At 31.6% G+C, this 21,068-nt stretch overlaps 1 protein-coding gene across 1 annotated transcript in view; it reads left to right on the top strand.

Annotated features, from left to right (window-relative positions):
• The first annotated feature begins 2,077 nt into the window (after positions 1 to 2,077).
• The window catches only part of LOC127725310 (uncharacterized), a 55,408-nt gene continuing 36,417 nt past the window's right edge, over positions 2,078 to 21,068 (top strand). The window contains exons 1-2 of the mRNA XM_052232239.1: positions 2,078 to 2,359; positions 13,116 to 13,214. Coding sequence (XP_052088199.1) covers positions 2,115 to 2,359; positions 13,116 to 13,214 — 344 coding nt within the window. The 5' untranslated portion in view covers positions 2,078 to 2,114. The remainder of the gene's footprint in view (positions 2,360 to 13,115; positions 13,215 to 21,068) is intronic.

Genomic DNA, 21,068 nt, shown 5'->3' with positions numbered 1-21,068 from the left:
TTTATGGTATGACAGTCTTAGTAGGACATCCCTGTAGGACGATAAGCTGAATAAATATATGAACTACACGGACAATAACAGTTAAGGGACGACTATTTGATATTCTAGGGAAGGGATTTTGATTGATTGGTGTTTAACGCTACTTTCAACACTAAGTTGGGCTATTCCGTGGTGGTCAGTTTAAATTTATATATGAAGGAAGGGAAGAGGGCATTATTAACTTAATTTTTTAATCTGTCGCTAATTATGTCTATTTTTCAGCTCTTACCAGCCAACCATATTCATATATGAAATCCTCCTGTCCCCCACCCCAATAAATGAATGAATATCAAATGGTTTTTCTTCTTATTTAACACAAGTTTAAATTGATTGATTGTTTGTTGCTAATTTTTAACGCGCAGTGACAAATATGTCCTGCATGTTCAGGACTCGGTTCAGGAAACACGAGTTTAAAAAACAGGTAAATAAATAAAAACGAAGAAATGTATGATTGCTAATGAGGCAACTATCCACCGGAGTTCAAATATGAAGTGGATGTAAGCAATTATAGGCAACCGTAATTAAGGCCTTCAACAATGACAAAACCCGATACTGTCAAAAGGCCCGACGTGAAAAGTGTGAGAATCAATTCAAACGAAAAAACTTCAAGTACGGCCTAATTATACATAACAAAATAATTTACAAAATATCAAATATGAGTCGAGACATGAACCAACCACAACAACTAACTAAACTACAGGCTCCTGACTTGGGACAGGCACACAAATAATATGGAAGGGTTGATATAAAAACGAAGATTGCCAATGAGACAACCCTCCACAAGAGACCAAATGACACAGAAATTAACAGCTATAGGTCACCGTACGGCCTTCAACAATAAGCAAAGCCCATACCGCATAGTCAGCTATAAATGGCCCCGAAATCACAAATGTAAAACAATTCAAACGAGAAAACTAACGGTCTAATTAATGTACAAAAAAATGAACGAAAAACAAATATGTAACAAACGACAACCACTGAATTACAGGCTCTTGACTTGGGACAGGCACATACATACAGAATGTGGCGGGGTTTAACATGTTAGCCGGATCCGGCACAACCAGCCCTCTAACCTGGGACAGTGGTGTAACAGTACAATAACAAGTTTGTGAGCGCTCAATCCTCCCCGAAGCTGGGACAGTGGTGTAACAGTACAATATAAGAACAACCTGCACAAATCAATTGCAATTAGATTAACTCAAAAGATCGGTACGAGACACACACAAAAAAAACTTACATTAAGACAATAGACACAAAGCACCGAAATAAGAGTATTTGCAATTACTGGAAGTTTGTTCAAAGCTAATTACAGCTATAGTACTGAAATAAATCTTGTTCTTCCAGACTGAAGTATCAATCAGTACACAACCAACGGATTTATTAAAAATCAAAAGAAGAAAAAACAGTCTGAGAAATGTCTGGTATACATTGTATACTTGCATATAGATCCATATACAATGAAAAAATTTTGAAAAGTGGTGGTCCGAAGGTTTTGACCATCGAAATTATGTAATAGAAATAATAGTTAGGACCAGAAGATTTTCTTCAAGGACCACCAGAGAAAAATGATTTTGAGAACTTTCCGATATCTTTGCTTTATACAAAAATAATCCAGTTTGGTTACTTTTAAAAAATTGGATAGACAAGATGTCCCTTTTGATCATATTCGAGACAAACATTGACGAATTTTTGTGCAGTTTAAGATTATTCTTAAAAATCAAATAGTGGGGGTTTACGCTTGATTTGTCTAGCAAAATTGAGTTAGAGAAAAGAACAAAGAAAAATGTCACGAACAGAGCACACTTTTACAGTCATGTCTACCGGACGTATCTTAATTTTCTATAAAATCATCGTAAACTTCATTTAATATGTCATCCAACACAACAAAAATCTGCTATATTCGACGGCAAATTGAATTTTTGTTTTATTGATCTTCCGTAGAATATCTCCAGAAGAGGTCCAGATTCATTTTTTTTGACTCTTCACCAGAAGACATTCTGGAGATGTGCAGAAGAGACCAATAAAACACGCCCCTGAATAACTGTGACTGCTGTTAGATCTACCATAATATTGAAATGGGTTATTGGTTGTTAATGAGAAATGCCTTGATTGCATTATTGGCGATCAACCTTTTAAAAACAGTTTTCTACCTCTTAGTTCAGTTGTTAATTCGTTTAAGAAATTATCAAAATCTGAAGATGAATTTTGCTTTCGGTTTAGATCTCAGACTCATCACAACAAACAAGAAAAAGTTGAAGTGCTTCTATGAGGGAGGAAATCACTTATACAGATACAGATGGCATACCATCCAGATGTTTGGGTAAACTATGTGAACTTTGCTAAAAAAACATTCCTTCATAACGCATTTCTTCAAAGGAGAAAGTATATCATATCCATGTTTCGTTCTTTTCAGTAAATTCCTCCACTATCTGGAGCACCACATGAATACTGCGTAACAGATCAATGGATTTCGAAAATATAAATATATTATAAAACTTCTTCTGACCTTAGTTAATGTCTTCACAACTACACAGTAGAATATAGTCTATATAGCAACACAGTTATAAACACATTTACCCATAGTCCAAATGATTATGACGTCTTGAAAGTCTATTTTATTTTTTTTCTGTGACGCCTAGGAAGGCGTCACAGAAAAAAAATTAAAATAGCCTTTCAAGACGTCATAATTATTAGGACTAATTTACCCACTGCCTATAAGAAAACGCAATGTACAGCACTCTTAAATTAAAAATCTGTAGTTGCCAACTCATGATATTTTTCAACGGTTTACATGCGAATATTTTGTCACAGGGTGTGTACATGCTTTTTGCCACTTTACACGCCATTACACGCCATAACACGCTTTTTCGTTGTTTTGATTTTTTGGTCGTTAGTTATATCACGATTCTCAAGTTTTTTCATATATAGACGATAAATACCGAAAATTTCGAAGTATTTGTTCGGTCGCCATTGTTTATTTTTCGAGAAATTTAAGTCTATTTTATATTTTAGCAACTGACTATATATATTTACGGAGTGTGTACATAGTTAAAAAGACTTTTAAACCATATTACCCTCAAAAGAGGGGTGTTCCTATTAGAGGAAGCTTACACGAAGAAAAGAAAATAAGATGAACTACAAAAGCCCTTCAGGTAAGTTTGTGAGTAGTTTTTAAGGTTTTGTTATTTTTTTCCGTTCAAATTCACTTTGGGGAAATGTCCAGCAGAAAGATGTTGCTTTTTGGACCTGTACCGTCGTCTTAAAAGCCAAGTGCTAAGAGAAAACGATACATGTGTACGTACCAAAAAAGTTGGGAGTCCGAGTTTAAATGGATCAAAGGCATATTCATGTTATTAATTACAAAGTGTTATGCATCTTAAATATTATCAATCATTTGCAATCATAACAACATGTGTGAGAAGAGTACTAGCTATTTAATAAAGCATTTAATGGTATTCAAATTATAAAATTATTTTTCTTTTTCAGTTTTAAATCAAGGCTCTAGCCAACAGATTTGCACAGGCCATAGGGGATGGGAATATCACAGAACTGTTGGATCAGTTCTCAGAGTACCAGCTGTCTTCTCCTGATGAACTACCCAGCTTTGACCAGGAAATAGCAACATTCTGGGGAGCAATGGCAGACATTAGATGACAAAAAAACATTATTACATTCTTTCAAAGCTTGCTAAAGCTATTTTAGTTCTGCCAAATAGCAATTCTGACTGTGAGAGAGCATTTTCAATTATAAAGAAGATTTACACTGAACTCAGATCAGAACTCAACAATGATACATTGTGTGCATTGTATGTATCATGTAAATTTAACCAAACTGGCAGTTGTTTTGAATATGTGCCTAGATGTGTTGTTTTGAAAGCAGCAAAACAGGCCACTGTTGAATGCAATAAAAGTTTACAGTAGAATATTGGTTTTTATATTGAGAAATTTGTATAATGTTCATATTTAAAAGTCCACATCTACGTCACGCGTTTTCACACGGTTTTTGACATGTCATGTCATGTCATGACATGATTTGTCATTGTCAGAGGTTGGCAACTTTGAAAATCTACTATAATGACTATTGGTTTTAAAAGTCTTTCTTGTCTAATCACATAGCTTCACAGTTAAAACTCTATTTCACATGTGATTTAAAACAAACTTCTAACAACTGTCTCTGGTACAAATGTAGCCTTTCACTATAAAATGTTGTATTTGTAACATCCAATCGATATGAGATACATTTTCTAAAGCTTAAATTTATCCTTGAAAGTAATTTAAGATATATAATATATATCATGTATATGTTAATTAGCTTAACTTAATTAAACCCTTAAAAAATTATCAACTTGTTACTAAAAGGTAAAAGGACTTAAAACAACTACTAGCGCACCTAGCCCTCTGACTAACCCCAGTCTCACCAAACATTATACTATATCAAGCCTTGAGCATCTTTCCCTGTGTAAGGCAAAACACAATCCTCTGGACATCGCTTCTATCTGCTGAGCTATCCCACTGGTTTTTAGTACGATTGACAAAGACAGGTGTGAACTGCCTAGTATCAAATGTAAAAATAGTCTACTACATTTTATATGATTTAATAGATAACTGTCCATTTGTTCCACCAAATATTTCCAGGCTATTTGTAAAATGTTTCCTAGTATTTTCTAACACGTCTAATGTCTTAAAATGTTCAATATCTTCTTCGCCATCTTTACAAAACGGATAAATCTGCTTCCATAGAATTTGGACCTAAAAGCTATCCTTCCTTAGGACATATACTCCAGTAACAATTCTAGCTCTGATACATGCCTTCTTGATTGACATGGTTTCTGAACCTGCAGATATCCAAATATTATGAAGTGTACCAGCAGTCAGGGGTACTACTTGTACAAGTTATTTTTATTTACTTTATTTACTTTTAAAAGAATTTAATTTGTAAGATACTTATACAAGTGTATTTTACTTACTTGTATAGGTAAATTATTTTAATGGCTTAGTTATGTCCCTAAGACATTCAGATTTTGTCATGCCCCCACCGTAGTGGAGGGGGCATTAAGTGCTACCCATGTCTGTCTGTCCTGAACATCCCCAAAATTGGTTCCCGTTCTCTAATTTTAGTTTGCCACAACCAAATAGTATAAAACTTATACACAATACATGTTACCACAAAACACAGATCAAGTTCGAAATTGCGTCACTTTTACTGTTCATGAGTTACATGTATGCCCCTTTATAAACATAAAAATTGCTGAATTTTTCGTTTCCCTTCTCTAACTTAAGTTTGCCTCAACAAAATGTTATAAACCTTATACACAATGCTCCTTACCACAAAACACAGTTCAAGTTCGAAATTGGGTGGCCTCACTTTTACTGTTTATGAGTTGTGCCTGTATAAACATAAAAATTGCTGAATTTTTCGTTTCTGTTCTCTAATTTTAGTTTGCCTCAATCAAATGTTATAAATCTTAAACACAATGCTTATTACCACAAAACACAGTTCAAGTTCGAAATACGGTGGCGTCACTTTTATGGTTCATGAGTTATGCCCTTTATAAATGGAAAATCGTTTCCGTCCTCTAACTTTAGTTTGCCTCAACCAAATGTTATGAAACTTATACACAATGCTTATAATCACAAAACTACGTGAATCCTGCATCTGTATGTGGAAGTTGACTCGTGCATATTTACTAGCTGGGGCATATTTGGCCCATAGACACATTCTCCATTAATTTACTCATGTTACTTATACAAGTAAAAAAAAAAGTCATACTATCTTCTTTTCTGGAATTTCTCAGGACTTCTTTGCTCTAATAGAATTTTTAATTGTCTGTCCTTTGCAGATGTCTTTACTAATCATTAAATTGTAATTTCATAGACAATGAAAATCTCATTTGTCTGTTATCTTCAAAACACTGCTCATTTATAATTACATTCTCAGCCTCCAGGGGGCAATTTTTGAAGGCCCGGGCAATTACTTAATATGATCTTATGATTATAGTTTCTTTGTTGAATTAATGAGATGAAATGTTAAACTCTAATAAAAAATTATGAGCTAACCAGAGAAAAAATTGTTTAAGGCATGTTTTTACATTCCAAAACTTGAGAATTTTAGGGATTGTAAAAACAAAATACTTATACAAGTAAATTTTTTTGAGAAAATTAAGGGGAGATTATTCAAACCTTATAAGAAAATATGAATATAACAAATTTACTTATCATTGCTTATATAAGTATATTATTATATACTTCTTCAAGTAAATAAAAATATTTTGTTCAAGTAGTACCCCTGACTGACCTGGCATCACAGTGGGATTTAGATATACCAAACTTGACTTATTTGCTGCATCTTTTTTCACTATTTTCTTCCAGTGGCCTTTTATTTTCTGTTTTATCATGTTCTTCCATATAGTCCATGTAGTTGGAGATGGCATATTGATTATCAACAAGAGTAAAAATGAATAAGATCATACTGGTCTAGTATATATATATATTCTTTGCATAGATAAACCAACTGTTCGAAGTGTCATCTTTAACTAATATCTGATGAATGCAAATTTCCTTTTCAATGCAGTAATTTTTCAGGATACTGCCGACTCTGATCAATATTTGGTAATGTACATGTATATTGTAGACTCAATTGGTAACTGCCCAAAAAGAATGTATACTTCTGAATCTGCAGTTTGATCTTGAAGATTTTGTATATATATTCTTCCGAACTTTCTTGTGATATTGATTTAGCTCCTGGTATTCCTTTTTCTTTAGTACTACTGATTCAAGACCAAAAATTAACCTTGCCATAACATAAGTAAGTACGTAAGTAAGTAAGTAAGTATATTGTTTATTATTGTGACATGTGTATAATTGTATTACAATAGAATGTATTTTAAAGCAATTAAGATAAGACATTGTAAGAACACCCTGCCCATTGGACCTATATATCACTTCGATGAAATTAACACAAAAAAATGATCAATAAAGTAGTACAGTTACGTGTTATTGTAAAGGAATTGTCTGCGTTATGTAAAAAATTTGCGTAAATATTTTGCAGATTGTCTAGGAAAATATAAAATCAATTGAATTAACTGTTTAGGTAGATTCAAAAAATATTGTTATCCCGGTGTGTTTGAATAAAGGTCCCTTCTCTGTTCTGTATAGTAATCACATTCGATTAGGAAAAGGAATTCATCTTCGACCTTCTTGTTACATAATCAACACTGTCTCCCGTGTATCTGTTCACCAACATAACAGCCTGTTTCCACACGCAATGGCAAAATGCCACATGGAAACTGAGCTAAAGTTGATCTTTCACACTTCTGTAGGTTCATTTCAACGTAAGATTCAGTTCTAAATTCTACTTTAAAAGTTTTATATGCTCGTAGTTTAGGAGAGTTATTCACATAGTGTGTCCATTCATCGTTATATGTTTTAAGTAAGCTAACGTCATCACAACTTAACACTAACCTTGGGATCTCCCCATTATAACCATGAAGTCCTGTTCCCATTAACAGATAGGATGTTCTTGTCATTTTTAGTCAGTTAAGCTGCCTTATGCTAGCACTCTAGATTTGATTTTTTCCCAAGGAATACTGAAAGAGGTGCCATTACCTTTATCTAGCAGGCTGGTAGTTCATGTATAACTCATTGGACACTTTTTTCATGCTTTTAGTTCTGGAATACAAAATTATGTCTAATATAACCTTAAATGATTGTCGAACAACTCAAAATCAATGACGTTGCACATTGGAAATAGTGCTCAATGGCAAGCCTTACATTGTTAATTATATTTTGCACTTTTGATAACCGATGTTAATTATATATAAAGAAAAATTGTATGCAATGTTTCATCACCGAAAATTTCTATATACAAGTCATTTACATTTGCCAAATGACAAAATGCGCAAGAATATTGTTTGGCGGTCATTTTAAACTAGTTAAACAAAAAGTAGATTTCAAGGATTTATTACAAACGGTTAGCTGTGATACTATATTTAAATGCAACTTTGTTTACATGAATCGTACCTATTACAGTGTCTTTTAAACGTAGCTTTAATAACACTTTCATTCCTATCTATTATATTATTCCGTTTTATTACATAACTGACCCTGTCATATGAATAGGGAAGTGAAATTTTTTTTCTTCAAAATTCGTGTCAAAGTTAAAAAAAAGTTATTCCTATTTGGCTGATAGTTCCACATCTTCAGACAACAGTGTAAGTGGACTTGTTAGGTTTCTTTCATAGAGATGAAGAAAAGCATAACTTTTGTACTGTAGAACTTACATCGACCAAATTCAGTGTTCTCCTCAGGCCAATATAAGATTGGCTAGCGGTCCTTAGACCTATAAGTCTTAGGACTCTCCTATATTTCTGGTCCATGGTGAAATAATTTTCCGTTAAAAAAATTGTATATCGGTAAAATTTTACTTGTTAAATCTTATCCTTGTAGTATAAAATTCAAGGTGAAATTTAACCAACACCTTGATTGTAATTGATTTACCAGGAGGAATAGTTGTACTGAACTTAGGGTGCCATATGGTTATTTTCAATAATTTAATTTTTCAGTTGTTATTCTGGTGTCCAAAGTTGGATTGATTGATTGATTGACTGGTGTTTAACACCACTTTCAGTACTGTTGTGCTATTTCGTGATCACATGTTCGTGATATAATAAAAACTACCAATCCAACACGCATCGTTTTAGTTTTATTTTAGACTTGCTAAAATTCCCTTTGTTTTATTTCTTTCTTACTAATTTATATGTTTACTGAAAACTGCCAGTATACTGATTGCCCTTGCAGATGTCAGTATAATCATGATAATGGTAATCTCTTAGTTATAGCAGTAAAATTGTTAAAGGGGCAAAATTGAAAAAAATAATAAGGAAGGGACATGTAGCAAGTCTAGTTTTATTTCATCATATTTCATCACATTAAGACACAAAAATTTACATGCATCCTGGACTCATCAAAATCTATTGGGACTCACCATTTCTAAAAGTGATGAGTCCCAGGACTCACTTTGAAAAATTCCTAGTGAGAACCCTGTTACCATGTTTACTGGATGAGGTAGGTATGATGAGTCTAAGTTGTAAGCTTGTTAGAAACTAGCACATTAAAACTTTATTCAGCGTGTTGGTCATGAACAAAGCAAGGTTCATAATCATGAACATAATTTTTGCCTTCTATATAATATTTTGTGTAAAAAATCATCCTAAGATGATCAAAGATTGAAGCTTCTCATAAAACTCACTAAATCACCTTTTCATAAATTCCCATTATAGATGCATTTACTTTTCTCAATTATTCCATGGAGACATGCTTAAGGTGGCATATAGATATACATACATCTTCTCAGACATTGATACTTTAAAAAAGGATACATATTTTAAAGGAACTTAAAACCTGGTATCAACTTTGACAACAAATGGTATAGTTGTTGAGAAAAGTGTGTAGGATAGCGGAAATCAGAACAGTTCAAAAAAGGTGTTGATACATATACTTTTATTATACAACTGCATCTGCGGCAGTATGATGGTATGGTGATCATGATGTCGTCGTCCCAAGACATTTTGGTTTCCAGACAATAACTTGAGTATAAGTGTATGGATCTCTATGAAATTGTAGCACATGGTGCCATACCACAAATGGAAGGTTGGGATTGATTTGGGGGTTATGGCCCTAATCATTTAGGAAGTAGGGCCCAAAACAAGCATTTTATAGAACTTTGTATAAATTTCTCATTTCTTGACCAATTTTAATGGGATTCTTTAAAATGCTGAATCTAACTGTGTTTTTCAATTTTTTTATTTTGGTCCTCTCAACTATATATATTAAGGAAACTAAACAAAGATCAACTGAGAGAGAACAAAAAATAATTTTTTGATATTAGCATGATTAGTGTTGTCTTAAAAGTTTGGTAAATATCACTTTTGTTGCTTCTCAAGAATTTTTCATAAATATGATTTTAAATGAGAATCATTAACCAACCCTAAAAAAATAAGGGAAATAAACATATCAAGTAATGTTTTTTTTTAATAATTTAATAATATATAAATGTAGTTATAGTTTTCATTTTTTTTTTAATTTTCTGCTCACTCAAAGGCCTGCTGGATGTTAATTAGTAAACAAATTTAAATAACAAAGCTGTTTGTTACGTATGAAAAGCTGAAAGGTAAATTTTCAAATGAAATGAACAACCTGTGAAATAAAAATATTTGTACAATATCTTGAAAATTATCAATTAAACAAAAGTTACCATCATTAGAATAATGTTAAATATCCTTTTCAGATGCGGATTCAGAGGGGGCAAGGGGCCCTAGCCCCCTTTAAGGAGATGCATATACGGTTAATGCGAAGACTTTTTACATATTCGACTTGTAATGTTGACTTGTTCCCCCCCTTTTCAAAATCTTTGAACCACATCTGCTTGTTATCATGGTTATAAATCTGCATGTGTGCCAGACCAACCTTTGTGAGACTTTTGTCGAAAAAACGAGACATAGCGATCCTACATTCCCTCGGCGGCATCCACAAATATTCACTCTGTGGTTAAAGTTTTTGAAATTTTAATAACTTTCTTAAACTATCCTGGATTTCTACCAAACTTGGAAAGAAGCTTGTTTATGATCATAAGATAGTATCCAGAAGTAAATTTTGTAAAAAAAAAAATCCATTTTTTCCGTATTTTACTTATAAATGGACTTAGTTTTTCTGCCAATTAACATTTCATTCACTCTGTGGTTAAAGTTTTTAAAATTTTAACAACTTTCTTAAACTATCCTGGATTTGTACCACACTTGGACAGAAGCTTGTTTATGATCAAAAGCTAGTATCTAGAAGGAAATTTTGATAAAATTTTGTTCCATTTTTTACGTATTTTACTTATAAATGGACTTAGTTTTTCTTCCAGTCAACATTACATACAGTCTGCAGTTCAAGTTTTTAAAACATTTATTAGATTCATAAATTATCCTGGATTTTTACCAAACTTGGACAGAAGCTACTTACAATCAAAAGATAGTATAGAGAGGAATATTTTTATTAATTTTTTTCCTCATTTTTGTTGAGCCTGCGATTAACAGCAAAAGTAGGCGAGACACTGGGTTCCGCGCAACCCTTACGAATTTTTCCTGTTTGAGATACATTTGAATATATATCTCAGATGTTACAAATAATGTATCAGCCTTTGGGCCACTATATTTGGTGAATGGAATGATTTTCATGGTTCATTAATCAAAGTTAAGTTTCCATGGTTTTAGACATTTCAGCGCTCTTGTTTCTTATGTAAGTGAAAAAGTATTATTTTCTTTTTTTTAGCTCACCTTGCCCAGCTTTTGCTATCAATTGGCGTCTGTCTTCCATCTGTCACAATAAACTTTCAAAAAAATATTCATCTCTGAAACTGCTGGACTAACAGTTACCAAACTTTAACTTAATGTTCCTTTGGAAATCTAGTTCAAAATAATGTCTACGGATTTGATTTGATCCATTAACAACCATGGCTGATGTATTTCTGTTGCTAAAAATAAAACATAGGTTAATATGTAGTTTTGGCTTATATCTCAAAAATTAAAGCAGTTAGACTTAGAGCAAAATTGACAAGGTCAAAATGTTAAACAGGCTCTAGGTCTATCTCTTGTGTAATTTTCAGGAAAAAAGCAGACAACCAATTTTGGAGTAATTGTCCTTGAAATGTTGATATTTAACAAATTTTGAAGTTTTTGGTTGTTAACTGAAAGCTATAATATGATGGTTACCCTTTTTGCATTTTTTGGGTAAAGATTGCATGAAATGCATCAAAACCCTATGGTACTGACTTGATATCTAAATCTTCCAAGGTTTATCACTACCTTTGAGATACACAAAATATAGTGCATTGATCATAACATTCTATACATCCTATCCATGAACATTTCCAGAAATTTATCAATGAAATATATGCTCAGATATTCAAGTTACAAAATGATGTTATACTTGTTGAGAAAATATTTTATTTTTTCAAGGTGCAGGAATCTAATATCTGTTCTAAAAATATCAATGATGTCATTGTTAAAGTAATCTTTAAAAAAAAATTGGAGTTATCTTCCTTTGTCCAGAATTGTAGTTGAATCAACTACTGTGCACCAGTACTTTATACAATGCAATATTTAATTCTACTTCCCACTGATAAATTAAAGCAATCTTTACCCTTCAGTGCTTACAAGCACTTTGATTGTTGATATGTTAGTAGATACAGGGAATCTTTCAAAGTAAAAATGTTCAGCAAAATAAGATCTTCAATATTTCAGCATGGACCAAATCATCAATTGACACAATATAGGAGTTATTGCCCTTGAAAGACAATTTTTACCAATTTTTTTAAGAAACTATAATCAAATGATAATAGATATATAGAGAAATTGCTAAAAGAAAAAAAATTTAAGCAAAATTTGATCTACAATTTATAAGTCAATATATGCATGGTATGGTTGAATTCATCAATTGAACCCTTTTAGAACTTGTTGAAAAATCTAGGTGATTTCTCCACTTTTCAGAAACCATAACTATAGTAGAGAAACTATTTATATATATAGATAGCAAATAATAGTCAGTAATGAAAGATCTACAAATAATGTCAACATGGCTGAAATTGCAGTTGACAGACCTTTTCTAAAAGACGAAAGATGATGTATACACAATTTTGCAATTCTAATCCATAGCTAGAGAGCAAACATTTTCAACAAAAATAAGATTTACTATTTAGAGTCAACATGGCAGAAATTGTCAATACCCCTTATAGAAGTTATTGTCCTTAAAATGTGGTTTTACCAATTTTTGAATTTTTTGCAGAAACCATAACAGATGGAGAGAAATTGTAAATAGCAAAGATTGATGTTAAGCATGTAATCATTTAATGATTTTTTTGCAGAAACCATAATCAGTGATAATAACAATATGTAGAAAAATATTATCAGCATTACAAGATTATAAACAAAAAAAGAGATTTTAGTCATGAATTAACTTTTCTACATTGTCAATTGTTGAAGATGTACATAGACCTAGGGAAGCTAATGTTTCAGTTATTTATTGTTTTATTTTCAGGTTCATTTTTCTGACCATAGCGTTATCTACATTCTTTGTCATGTTTGTGTATGATGAAGCACAAAGGATACAAAATGTTGACAATGTACAGAAACATAGGTATGGAATATTGAAAAAAATCTTACTGAAAAATCTTACAATATATAAAGATAAACATGTGACATATATATTTGATTCCAACATCCCTTATTTTTCAGAAATGGAGATTTAATCTTTTGTGAGTCTGTACTTTTGCATTTATCTGGATGTTTTGTCCTAAGAATATTTCCTTGGTAATTTTCTTTATAATATTTAAATATATTATTTAATAACCGTGTAACCTGATAGGGAATAAAGTCATTAAAGATGAAACAGGATCTCAAAGTTTTATGGGAGTAATGTTACACAACGATAATGTCAAACACAAAATTTTCTTATTTATAAACAAGAACATAGTGTAACTATCGATGGACATGAACCTCAATTTAGCAACTCTAAACATTGCTACAAATTAATGATTCATGATTCATGATTTATCATTATTCATGTTATAATAGTGTTTATTTTAAAGTGTTATTTGTAATAATGAGGCAATCAAGTGATTTCTTTTAAGGTGCAGGATGATTTGGAAATGAATATGCTGGCCTTGCTTTTCCTCAAGCCTGCAACATTTTGTCATGGAAGCATGACATAGTGATCCTACATTCCGTCTGTGGTGGTGTTAACATTTAGGTTCACTCTGTGGTTTATGTTTTTTTAGACATCAATAAATTTATCAAACCTTCTTGAAATTTTAGGACACTAGGATGGAAGGTTCTTTATGATATAGTGATAGTATCCAGTGCAAATTATTTTTTACTTCAGATCACTGTAGTTTACTGATAATTGACTTTTTTTGTCCTTAAGATTCAGTTAGTACACTCTAAGATTAAAGTTTTTCAGAAATCAAAAGCTCTGTAAATCCTTCATTGAATTTAATGAAACTTGGACAGAAGCTTTTTATGATCAAAAGACAGCTAGTAGCAAAAATCTGAAAAAGTTTTCAGTTAACATTTTTATTCAATGTATTCATACAGTTTGGGATTGAATTTTTTAGACATCGATAACATGCTTAAGGTAGGTGGGGTGTCTTCCTCCTTCTTGGATTTTGAAATAGCAGATAACAATCTGTCTAGATCTTTAATGAAATGTGCAAATTTCGAGAGTAGTATGTAATTCATGTGTAAGACTTTTCATATTAAGGTGGTACATAACACTACAGGGAGATAACTCTGTAAAAATCAGCTGAACGTTTTAATCACGTTCTATTGTTAAGGAAATACTAAGCTTCTCAATGATCAAAATTAGTGTTTGTCAAACTGCTATATATTCAATGAAAAGTGTGTGGTTCAAGTTTTTTGAAATTTTTATATTTTTGTCAAAGGGTAAAAGTAAACATGGTAAATATTTTGTCAAAATTTTATGAAAATTAAACGAGCCAAATTAATTTTAGTCAAGGTGTTGGTACCACCACCATTATATAGAAAATTATGTTTTATCATATTTACAGCTGTATATTACAAAAAAAAGAATATTTTTGTTTGATTCATATTTTTTCAACTTTGTCATATAAGGGGAGATAACTCAGATATAAAGGTGGATAACTCTTTTAAAGTAACTTTTATAATAGAATGTGTTGTAAATTTACCTATTTTATTATGTAGCAAGAAAACGGGTCCGGTGACCCAATTTTTTCTTTTTCTTATGTGAAAGCATATCATTAGAGCTATCTCCTCATATTTTACCTTAAAATTCTATGGTGTAGTTTTCTTTTTATCAAACAATTGGGTTTTCCATGCATTATCTATACAAAATCTGACAATTTTGCACAAACCCTGTGACCCATACTTTTTATTATATTTTTGAAAAAAGCATGATATAAACTACATTTTGACAAATTATTAAAAAATTCTATGGATTTTAATTTAGACCCCCCATCTACCTTAACCCTAATAAAATGTTATGAAACTTGTTTTTGGCAGTCAACAGAATTGGCAGGGGAGAACAGGGTTCTTTGAAACCCTTTACTAATGTTTTCAATATTTCACAGACAAATGGACCTTTTTGGCAGTTAACAATAACACACTGTCTGGTGTTAACATCTTCTTTTAGCTTTTTAGTTGAATGATGCCTTTACAGGTTTATATATATATAAAAGTAAGTTAATGCATGTATTTACCTCTCTTCACTGTAAAAGTACTTTTTTTTGCGGTGCCAATTTTTGTTTGCAAATTTCTGTGGTGATATGGTGCTTTATCAGCATCATCTGTAGAAGTGTGCTATAACTATTTCTTTCCAATTTGAATTTTAAGTCATTGTTCTATGACAGAAAAGAAACCTACATGACCTAAGGCTTGTACTGGATTTTTATGCCCCCGCCGTAGCGTTTTCGTTCTCTAACTTGAGTTTGCCTCAACCAAATGTTATGAAACTTATACACAATGCTTATTACCGCAAAACACAGATCAAGTTTGAATTTTGGTGGCGTCACTTTAACCGTTCTAGAGTTATGCCCCTTTATAAATGGAAAAATTGCAAAATTTTTATTTTCCGTTCTCTTACTTAAGTTTGCCTCAACCAAATGTTATGAAACTAATTATACACAATGCTTATTACCACAAAACACAGATCAAGTTTGAATTTTAGTGGCGTCACTTTAACCAATCTAGAGTTATGCCCCTTTATAAATGGAAAAATTGCAAAATTTTTATTTTCTTCTAAATATCAAGTAATTTTTAAAATTGGAGTTATCTTCCTTTGTCCATGATTATAGTTGAATCAACTACAATCAATGCTTTATACAATGCAATGTTTAATTTTGATTTCCACTGATAAAACACAGATCAAGTTGAATTTGGGTAGTGTCACTTTAACCATTATTGAGTTATGCCCCTTTATAAAATGAAAGATTGCAAAATTTTTAGGTTCCATTCTGTAACTTTAGTTTGCCCCAACCAAACATTGAGAAACCTATACACAATATTCATTACCACAAAACTAAGATAAAGTACAAATTTTTTGTTTCCGTTTTTCTAACTTTAGTTTGCCTCAACCAAATGTTATGAAACTTATACACAATGCTTATTATTACATAATACAGATTAAGTACGAAATTTGGTGGCGACACTTTTACCTTTCTTGAGTTATGTCCCTTTATAAACATAAAAATTGCTGAATTTTTCGTTTCCGTTCTCTAACTTTAGTTTGTCTCAACCAAATGTTATAAAACTTATACACAACCGTTCTAGAGTTATTTTTTATTGAAGCGAATAAATTATCATTCCTCTGATAGTTAGAATTATTTTATTTCAGGAATGACAGTAATATTTTTTTGTCTATGAAGAAATAACATCAAAAATGTGCATGGTGCACACTGAATATTCAACATTTAGGTTATTTCGAATAGACAGAAAAAAATATTACAGTCATTCCTTATAATTTATTTCTAAATTCCATTTTAAAGAGTAAATCATGAAAAAAACGTTGATGACGTCATGGTCACATGACAAAATTATGTCTATGAGCTGATAGACAAAACACTTTCAGCCAATCAGAAGACGTGTTACATCCAAAATTAAACTATTGTGTGATAATGTGAATCACTTGATATCATTTGGGGCCATTTTCGGTGCAAGAATAAAGATTGAGGACTAACGTTCAGGCTAGACTTATTGCTGCCATCTAACATGAAAGGAAGCTAATACTGCTTGTGCATTAGACCTGAAAGTGTTTGGTATACATGGACACTTACAACCATTAAAACAATGTCAACAGAACTTTGAAAATTTGGAAATTGATTGCAAAAACAGTTGATTCTTTTTTTTATCTTGTCTACAATAGGTCAGGAAGGAGAGACGAAGTGATCCTGCAGTCAATAGTCATAGGCTCTAGTGAGTGTCGTCAATATTTAGGTTTAGTTTGTGGTTAAGTTTTTTTGAAACATCAATTTAAAACTTGGTCAAACTTTTAATAAAATTTAATGAAACATGGTCAAAAGTTTTTCATGATCAAGAAACAGAATCCCGAGAAACTTTTATTTAAATATCCTTTTTTTTTTAAATTTTCCTATTTTACTGATTATTTAAAAAAAATTGCATGCACTTACATTTTAACTACAATATGGGTTTAAAGTTTTAAAACCTTTTCAAAGCTTGGACAGAAAATTCATCATAATCAAGAGATACATTTTGTAAGCTATATCTCAAGCAAATTTTTAACAAACTTTTTTTTATAGAAACTCTCATGACTGTTTGATTAGAATCTTCCAATCATCATCAGTGGTCTGATTGTTTCCCAAATAAAGTCAAATCAGCATTAATTCAAGGTTTCTGATACAAGGTTTCCAATGGGGAGGGGGGCAGGGTACCCAAAATTATTACTTTTAGATTTAGTAAACTTAGTCTTTGGATGTGAATAAAAGGATATGTGGGGTATCATGACAATAAGTCAGCAACCCAACAACAAAATCAAATGACATGGAGAATTCTATGTACTGTAACAGTCTTTATTTATATACCTGTATATATATAGACTCTGTCCCAATAGACAGATATCAATATTTGCAGTTTCTTTTTTAAAAAAAAGGTACACCTTTATATCTCTTTTGCCAATTGTATTTTTAAATCAAACATTTGTCCTGGTTCTTATAGTTTTGAAAAAAAACATATCTGTTAAAGGTTGCAAAATACATGTAGGCAGGTTCCCCAAAGTACCATTTGTTTACTTTTTGGTGTAATTATAACGATAAATTCATCAATGTGCCAGAGATTTCATCAACACAGTTAGTGAAACTTTTAGTTTTAATACAAAGCTATTGCCACCATATTACTGAGTCTGCTACTCTATCCAACACATTACTAATATATATGTAAAGCTCAATGGTCAATAGAGTGGCCACATTGACCTTTTAACGATGTCCTTTTGCTGTACGGTTCCATTTATTTTTTGTTGAACATAGTCAGTTATAGAAAAAATTCAAGTTACTGTACTTTGTGCATTTGTGGTTAAAGATAACTAGGAAATCATCTTAAGTTGGTATCCCACAGATAGAAATGCTTTTACAGTGCATCATGTTTTATGTTCACCATAAACAAATATTTGTTTGCATGTTTTGTGTATTGGAAAGTTATCTGCATGGGTGAGTGTTTTTTAGCTATTGTCATCACTTAGCATCTATCATTGTCATTGTCGTTGTAACCTAAAAAAAATGATACTATTGAACAAATTTCAACCAACTTTGGGTGAATGATTCTTATTGTGTCTAGTATAAAGTTTGTACTTTTTATTCCACTCTTGTCAACAAACATGGCCGCCATGGCTAAAAATAGAACATAGGGGTAAAATGCAGTTTTTAGCTTAAATCTAAAAAAATAAAACAGTTGAAGCAAAACTGATGGGAAAGAAATGATCAGCAGGTCAAGATCAATATGTGATAAAATTTTCAGACCAACCAGACAATCCAGTTTGGAGTAAATGTTCCTGAAGTAATAGTTTTTATGAAATTTCTCAGTTTTCTGTTGTTATCTTGAAAACTATTATACATTTGTAGATAAGAAGAAATTTTAAACAGCAAAAATGTTCAGCAAAGAATGACCTACACATATATAATACTTAAACGAAATTGTCAATTGATCCCTTATTTGAGTTATTGCTCTTGAAAGATAATTTTTACCGAAAATGTTTGATTACTTTTTCATAGAAACTATCATCATGATAGATAGACAGAAATTTCAAACAGCAAAAATGTGAGCGATTCAGCCTCTTTTGAACCTCTCGTTTCACAGTTGATCATGTCTATAGAAGGACCTTAAACTACTTTACTTATTATACACCTGTCAAAAACAGACATATTCTATTGTTGTGCCTCTATCCCTGCATGTTGCACACTCTGACACTGAAATAGACCTTAACCATGTTTACAATGTACTTTGAATCTACTAAATTATTGAGAATTATGGTCTGAGGTTCTTTATATAATTTGACAATTTTCAGTTTTGTTTTTCCAAAGTTATATGCTTTATCTTACAAAATAACTAACAGTTCATATTTGATAAATATTCATTGCATCTCCTTGTTCATTTAGTATAACCTGAATGCAATATCAATTCTAAATGACAATTTAACTTTTTGCTATTAACATGATCAAATCTGAAAGTTAAGTGTTACAGATCCATTTTCAGAAATACAAATAAGAAATCTGATAAACAAACTCTTTTTTTTTCTTCAAAATACCCTTTTGTGAAAATTTGGTGAATGTTGAAGACATTTTAAAAATTTTGCAACCAAACTTGACCACAATAATTCTCAGAATGTACAGTTTTAAAAATGAGTCTGAAGAACATGTCAGCCAACCAACAACAGCTGTCATGGATAAAAATAGAACACAGGGGTTAAAAATCAGGTATTATCCATATATAGAAAACTGTTTTAGAAGGAGAAAATCTGGCAGGATATAAATGTTAATAATGTCAAGATTAATCTACTGCTTCTTACTACAAATTGTCAGACAACTTTCTATAGTTTTATTGCCCTGAAATGAAAACTTTGTTATATATCTAGAAAACTATATTTAAAAAATAGACTGAAAATTTTTTTTTAAGCCTATTTGTAAACTATTAATGATAGATTAGAAACTCTGGCATGCAAATATGTTCAGTAAGACAAGATTATGTCACCCACAGTTTCCATTCAACAGAAATATTCTTGTTGCATTAATTATGTATCAATGTTATGCAAAAATGACATTGAGCAATACAGGCTCATTTGGGCCTCAGGTTTTAATCTGAAAAAAAAACTTAATTTAATAGCTATACTTTGATAAAGAGATCAATTTGTCATGAAGGTTTAGTTTGTGATTAAATGTAAGCAGAATATCAGGTATACATGTTATTCAGAGTCATAGGACTTTGACTGTCAGATTTAAGTTTTTTCACATGTTGTACCATAACTTAAATGTGTATCCTTGGATTGATTTAATGGAAATTTTACATAATTATTGGACTGGTGAAAGTAAGCTGCTTTTCGAGTTTAAAATATTTTGAATTGTTATTTTAGAATAATTGGGACTTTAACTGTCAGAAAAATAAAAGGCAAAATGCACTAGCTCTGGTATGCTTGGAACAAATTACTACAAACTAAACAGTGTGTTTTGGATTGGTAAATGTAGACTAGATTATTAATTTGAAAACCCCAGAGGTTTGATGGGGTTGGTGTTGCTCCATTTTTGTCTCTCCATTACTAGGGGATTACTATCTGGTGGCGGCGATGATAAGTATTTATGTAAAGCTATATATTTCAAAAGGTAGAAGACAATGGATGCTTTGTACCTTGTATACAGATAACTTATGTTACACAGTCTTTCACATGTTTATTGTCATTGATCTCATTTTCATGGTTCAGTGACTGCTTGAAAAAAAGACATTTTTTTTGTCATGTGACTTTCTCACTTATTATGAGTAATAGTAATAGGATAACTATATTTGGTATATGGGTTCATGTCTGTCAGACAGGGTTCACCTGACCTCAAACTCATTACATGGATCAGTGATCAAGGTTAAAGTTATGTGATTAGGTCCGTTTCTCAGATACTATAAGCAATAGGTCAACTATATGTAGTGTATGGAATGATTGTAAGGGGTACATGTCAGTCTGGCAAGTTTCATCTGACTTTGACCTCTTTTTCATGGTTCATTGGTCAATGTTAAGTTTCTGTGTTTAAGTCTGTGTTTCAAGTGCTATAAGCAATAAGTCAGTTATATTTGGTGTATGGAATAATTGTATGGTGAACATGCGTGTCTCTGGCAGGTATTATCTGACTTTGACCTCATTTTCATGGTTCATTGGCCAATGATACGTTTTCATGATTTTTTTTTTATAATCTATTTTTTTTATTCATCATGGATTGACAGGCATTTACATATATTATCTATAGTGGCA

Source organism: Mytilus californianus, unplaced genomic scaffold (genome assembly GCF_021869535.1).
Source record: "Mytilus californianus isolate M0D057914Y unplaced genomic scaffold, xbMytCali1.0.p SCAF_15, whole genome shotgun sequence".
Taxonomy (NCBI): Eukaryota; Metazoa; Mollusca; class Bivalvia; order Mytilida; family Mytilidae; genus Mytilus; species Mytilus californianus.
The sequence above is the reverse complement of the archived record's forward strand: the minus strand, read 5'-3'. Positions and strand labels throughout refer to the sequence as shown.